We start from the raw sequence: 3087 nt of genomic DNA on the forward strand, positions 1-3087 counted from the left end.
ATGAACATCGCCAACTTGTTGTTTGCTCATTTTATAATTCAAGTACTATTAAAATGTTAGTTGTTTTTCAATTTTCAAAAATTCAACCAAACTGTTCAAAGGATGAAAAGTATTATGGTCTATTCTATTTTATTTTTTATGGTTATCTGTACATTTTAGTCAGGCTTTTTTAAGCGTAGGTTACTTTTTTTAAGTAATGGCATTTTTTCAAATTTTTTTCATTTATATTTTTCCATTTTCAAATTTCTAATTGATATATATTATTAACATTTGCTAGTAACCAAATTTTCATAGAAAATTATCAACAAAAAAAATTTGGTCTCTAAATCAAAGTTGAAGCTAAAATTTTCATCATTTTGTGAAAATTTTCAATTTTGAATTTCAAGATTCAAAATAACTGGAAATAATATTACAAGAAATTTTATCACTAGATACACAAAAGCATGAAATAGGCAAAATTCCATATGACAAGCTAGGTGAGCCTGATAGCTTAACTTACATGCATGTTAGGCAAGCCGAAATTCATCAACTTAATTTTCGAGTTTTTTTTATATCTACCATTCATTTTATGCTTTCTCACATAATTCAAGTTTAATGATGCAGCTTTGCTGTATAAAGTCCATAACGTTTTTTGATTTAAATCAAAAACTTTTTTTTCTCATTATCATCTCACCGCTGAAATTCATTATGAAATCATAAAAGTGAAACTTTCAAGCGACAGGCACTTGTTGGGAATTGGGAAACCTTTCGATTCTAGATTATTTGAGTCTACGATGCACTTAATTGCATTATCTGCAACATTAATCAAAGGTCAAGCAGAGCCCAAAGAACTAACCGAGTTTTAATTTTAATTTTTATTTGCTTCTATAGTGTTGCAGTGTTGTTTAAATTCAACATTGTCAACCAATATTCTTTGGTCTCGTTTAAATGATACTAACTCATGAAATTTTAAAAAAAAACTTAGAAAGGGAATTGCCTCACACGTGCGCCACTTGTCACTTGTGGAAAGGTACTAAGTTTTTGTTAATCATAGTTATTCAAGAAATAAGCATCCTAAAAGATGACGAATTATTTTTAAAGCAATGTAAGGGCTAAACAGTTAGCGTTTACGTCTGATAGTGAATCAAATAAAATATAAGCAGAATGCAATTTTAGGATGAAATTAAGTTTGACCTGGCGCAAAGCAATCAAAACGAAATCAAATAATACGGGGCGGCAAATTTAAAACTCGCCTACACTGTAAAGAGAAGCTGGCCTGAGTACGTACAGTTAATGTTATTAACTTTTTGTTAATTAGATAATTATTTTCTCTTTGACGATATGCTTGAAACAAGTTCTAAATGCTTTTTTAAATAAAAATCGACAACAAACAGTGAAGAAAATTGCTTATCAATTTGCATTGCTTATTTTATTAATTTTTTATTTATTATATTACCATCATTGTTTAACAGCCGATAATAGTATAGCCAGAAGTTTTTACCGAATAAGTTACTTGTTATATTATGTTCGTCATTTTTTTTATGTGTAGATTATTTTTTCGACTTAACTCCATTAAATTCAGCTTACTTTTTTTTCACTATCTGGAGCAAAATCAAAATTGTTTTTTTGTGTTTTGTTTGTTCAATTGAAAATAAAAAAACCTCATCTATCAAATGCAGCAAATTGGATATACAGGTTTTTGTGTGCTTGCATTGTGCTTACTCAGGCTGTTGGCATTGATCAGAGGTTTTATTTAAAACAAAGGAACTTCCTTCTTTAAGAACAACTACAAAATCTGACCGTGTTTTGCTGAAAGATTATGGGCCATATAAATTATAACCGATAATAAATGGCAGCGTATAATATTTTGTTTTACCTAAAAAATCGAGAAGTTTTAAATTTAACAAATCTAATATAATTAATATAAACATTTTCTACGTAGGTTCTTTTATTGAAACTGCTTCATCCCTGAAAGCTAGATGGAACCCAGTTAATGGTAAAGTTCAGTCGAGTACGTCATGGGTTTTTGAATGCACTTTGGATTATAACGACAGCGTTATTTGGTACAAGCATGTAAAAGATATAACGATGAAACTTGGTTACAACGAAGTTATATATCCGAACTTAGCTGGGGGCATATTGAAAGCTGATAAGAAAAGTGAAGATAAAATTGTTAACACGTGGTCTCTGCTTCTAGTGGGTTAGGCTAACATATTTTTAGCATTAATTTTTGCAATCAAAACATTTGATGCTTTGAATTTTTTTAAACTAAAGGCATTAATGCCTTAATAAAATTTGTTGATGTGTGTGTGTGTGTGTGTGTGTGTGTGTGTGTTGGAAGATGACCATATTTTATACAGTATTGTACTATATATATATATATATATATATATATATATATATATATATATATATATATATATATATATATATAACAATAGTAGTGGAAACAAAGGATAAAAGAAATGTCTAATAAAATGAATAAAAAAGTGTTTTAACAAATAACCAGAATTTAAAATTTACTATCCTCCCATGCTCGATGGCGACTTAATGCATCTTTTTTGTCACAATAGATGTTAATAACAGTGTCTATTAATTTTACATCGAAGATAATTGGACATAACATTTTAAATAAAGATAAGTTTAAGTTATTATAAAAGCCGATTGGCGATAATTCGAATTAGTTAATTATTATAGAGCCGTTGATATAATAATAATAGCAATAATAATGAGAACTTCTTTGATTTCTTTGTAAAAATATAGATTTGACGTAGAGATTTGAAAAGACACGACACTGGGCGGATGCCATCATAATCCACTTAAGCAAACATCAAAATTTCCGGACACGCACACGATTTAAACCTTTCCAAAGTTATATTTAAAACTTTGTTATGACTTGTGACGCGTATGAACGTATAATGTAATGAACGTATCTGGATAAAAATAACTGAATGGAGATTTGTTATTAGTTTGATAGAAAGGTCTGGGATAATAAAGATGTTGTGCTAATTGAGTTTTGTTGTTATAAATACTTATAAAAAAGTTTCAGTATCTTTATAAGAAAAATGGTATGATTGAATATTGTTTCCTATGCAACAGCACAACACT

At 28.7% G+C, this 3087-nt stretch overlaps 1 protein-coding gene across 1 annotated transcript; it reads left to right on the forward strand.

The window, feature by feature from the left end:
• HELRODRAFT_158723 (hypothetical protein) lies at window positions 1-2184 on the forward strand (the record flags this gene model as incomplete). Its single annotated transcript, XM_009010719.1, has 4 exons — window positions 1-55; window positions 432-476; window positions 965-1084; window positions 1922-2184. 4 exons carry the CDS (start codon window positions 1-3, stop codon window positions 2182-2184), a joined length of 483 nt encoding a protein of 160 aa, XP_009008967.1.
• Window positions 2185-3087: the final 903 nt, after the last annotated feature.

Source organism: Helobdella robusta (assembly GCF_000326865.2).
Source record: "Helobdella robusta unplaced genomic scaffold HELROscaffold_1, whole genome shotgun sequence".
In the NCBI taxonomy this organism is placed as follows: Eukaryota; Metazoa; Annelida; class Clitellata; order Rhynchobdellida; family Glossiphoniidae; genus Helobdella; species Helobdella robusta.